General features: G+C 45.6%; 1 protein-coding gene across 1 annotated transcript; it reads right to left on the bottom strand.

Moving 5' to 3' along the window:
- Positions 1-296: 296 nt before the first annotated feature.
- Positions 297-2,200, bottom strand: LOC137072115 (zona pellucida sperm-binding protein 3-like). The gene is made up of 8 exons (XM_067440331.1): positions 1,590-2,200; positions 1,403-1,521; positions 1,214-1,317; positions 971-1,148; positions 781-898; positions 634-713; positions 473-561; positions 297-399 (listed from the first exon to the last, which is right to left on the bottom strand). Exons 1-8 carry the CDS (start codon positions 2,163-2,165, stop codon positions 320-322), a joined length of 1,344 nt encoding a protein of 447 aa, XP_067296432.1. The 5' UTR covers positions 2,166-2,200; the 3' UTR covers positions 297-319.
- Positions 2,201-2,463: the final 263 nt, after the last annotated feature.

The raw sequence follows: 2,463 nt of genomic DNA on the forward strand, positions 1-2,463 counted from the left end.
TGAGTGATGGACAGATTTTATCCAGGAATGACAGCCAAGGTGGCAACAACCAGCTCAACCCTACTTTACGCGGTCTCAACTCCTTTTAGAATCCTATGGGTCAGTCATCACGGCCATTTTTCTTCTTTACAGTCTAGTGTTGCAACAGGCCTAAACCTACAAATGACTGGAGCAAAATACCAGTCCCCACACAGGCCAGTAATAAAAGCCATTTTGTGGAGCATATTTGAACAGTCAAATCATGCAACGTGGCTAGATATGTTTAGTATTGTGCCAATAAAGACAAGACACAAACCTATAAAGAGCATATTTTATTAAATTATACTGCACTTCCAGTTACTTTTTGGCCATAGTCCTTAACATTGATGGGGCCGACAGATGCCTTTTCCCATCGTAGATCTGAGAAGAAACAAAGGGTTCGTGAGAACTAAAGCCATGAAAGCGACAAGAAAAAGTTAGAGTTAGTCCATACCCGTAAGCAGCCGATCACTTCCACTTCTGACGCTACAAGTGGAGTCACAGCAGCCGCACACCTGGTCAGAGTCATCTGCGGACACCCAACTGACAAGAAACACCCTCAGGTAAGTTGATGGCAACCAGTTTACCTGTACACCCATCTAGCAGGCAACATACCCATTAGCAGAGAATGAACAAGCTTTTTGCTCAAAACTTGGGGTTGCTGCAGCCGCCTTCAAAACACATGTGATGTAGACCTGCAAAGACAGTTATTAGTACACCATGGTAGCAGATCATACAAAGAGTTGCACAACTAACACATACCAGTCCACTGTCTGCTTGCTGGAACCTGAACGCCTCTAATTGAAACCGCAGCTTATCACCTTGAGTCCGAGGCATAAAGTGAGATGTGGAGCCTGTGAGCTTGGCATCAACCAGGCACCTGTAAACCAAACCCAGTTAGAAGACCTGCAACCTTACTGGAAGCCAGTATACGCGAGGTAGCGCCTCTTACCCATTATTCTCAATAAAGGAGTATCTGGGGACAGAAGCAACATCAGGGACAGCAGTAGCCACGCAGCTGTCCACAAACACACGGACGGGAACATGGCTGTACAAACGCACTGATGCTTCAAGATTTATCACGTCACCCAGGAAGTACTGGTTAGAAGGTCGCTCAAACAGCCAGTCATCTGCAAAGAAAGGGTCTTAGCACAGGTTCACAAGCATGTTACAAATGTGTTTGGGATACACCAACCAGTCATGAGCCTGAGGGAGAAGACAAAGATGTCCTCCGCAACCTTAGTTGAGGCATATGGGATCCAAGTGGGCAATAAGGCGTCGCTGCTCACATTATGTGCTCTGTAGGAGTTAAACAAGCAGTCATTTAGTGTCCATAAATGTGGGATCAGCAGATCCAGCGGGTCTCAAATCATTTAATCCTCACCTTGGATAATGACACTCGATACCAACCACTGCACTACGGCTCCTGACAATAGGAACACCATTAACTGCTTGTGGGGTGTAGATAATGTTGAACGAATAGACAAGCTCATCCCCAGTCACCTAAAAAGAAAGGTTAATGGAATCAATCACGGATATTTTCTGTGAGTAACACCAAAATAAAATCTTACCATTGATGTGCTGCTACATCCATGCAGTTCAGACTCAAAGATGAGCACTTGAGCAGAAGGATCCTCTCCAGTTGCAGTGCAGCCTCCCAGTGTAAAAGCAGAGGACGACAGTGGGTGTCCAGTCCCAAAGAAGTCCTTCATCACTTCCACATATACTGAATTCTCTCCACACTGAGCAGCTACACTGTTGGCAGGGACAGGACGCGGCAACTCAAAAGGAACGGCGGGTGGCTGCGGTTCCTCTGGTAGACTTGGAAAGCTCCACGTCAGTTTTGCTACTGGACCCTGCAACAGCTCTTTTGACTGAACACCCATGAAATCTTGAGATTGCTTTCCGATGTCAGTCCTGACTGGTGTCTGGAGAGGAAACTGAGCGGGGAATGTTTGTGGCGCAAACACAGGTTTACTGGAAACCACAGACATCCTGGAATCAGCCTGTTGAGAAGCTTGAGCTAATGCCCTAGGCCTAAGCTCACTTGGACTGCGATTATGGGCTGCTCTTGCTCGCCATTGTGCATCAGAAAATCCAAGAGCAAGAATAACCACCAATCCAACTCCAACCTGCCAAAACCCCATTATTGCCAAGCTTGTTTCAACAACACTTTAGGGTGCTACCATCCAAATTTATACAGATGTAAATCAGCATGGCTCCTCCTTTCTCATGAGGAGCATATTTTTTCTCTGCACCTGCCAATTTACTCAATCAATATGTCACAGGTGAAAATCATTAATTCTTCATTACTCGGGATTGCATGAAGTACCAAATAAGAGCAGGTTATTGGTAGCTAAACCAAAAGCTATCTAAAACTCCGGTTATAAAAATACCCCGTGTTCCGTGTGGACTAGGCCTCAAATAATAAAGTTGAGTATGTTG

Source organism: Pseudorasbora parva, chromosome 3 (assembly GCF_024679245.1).
Source record: "Pseudorasbora parva isolate DD20220531a chromosome 3, ASM2467924v1, whole genome shotgun sequence".
In the NCBI taxonomy this organism is placed as follows: domain Eukaryota; kingdom Metazoa; phylum Chordata; class Actinopteri; order Cypriniformes; family Gobionidae; genus Pseudorasbora; species Pseudorasbora parva.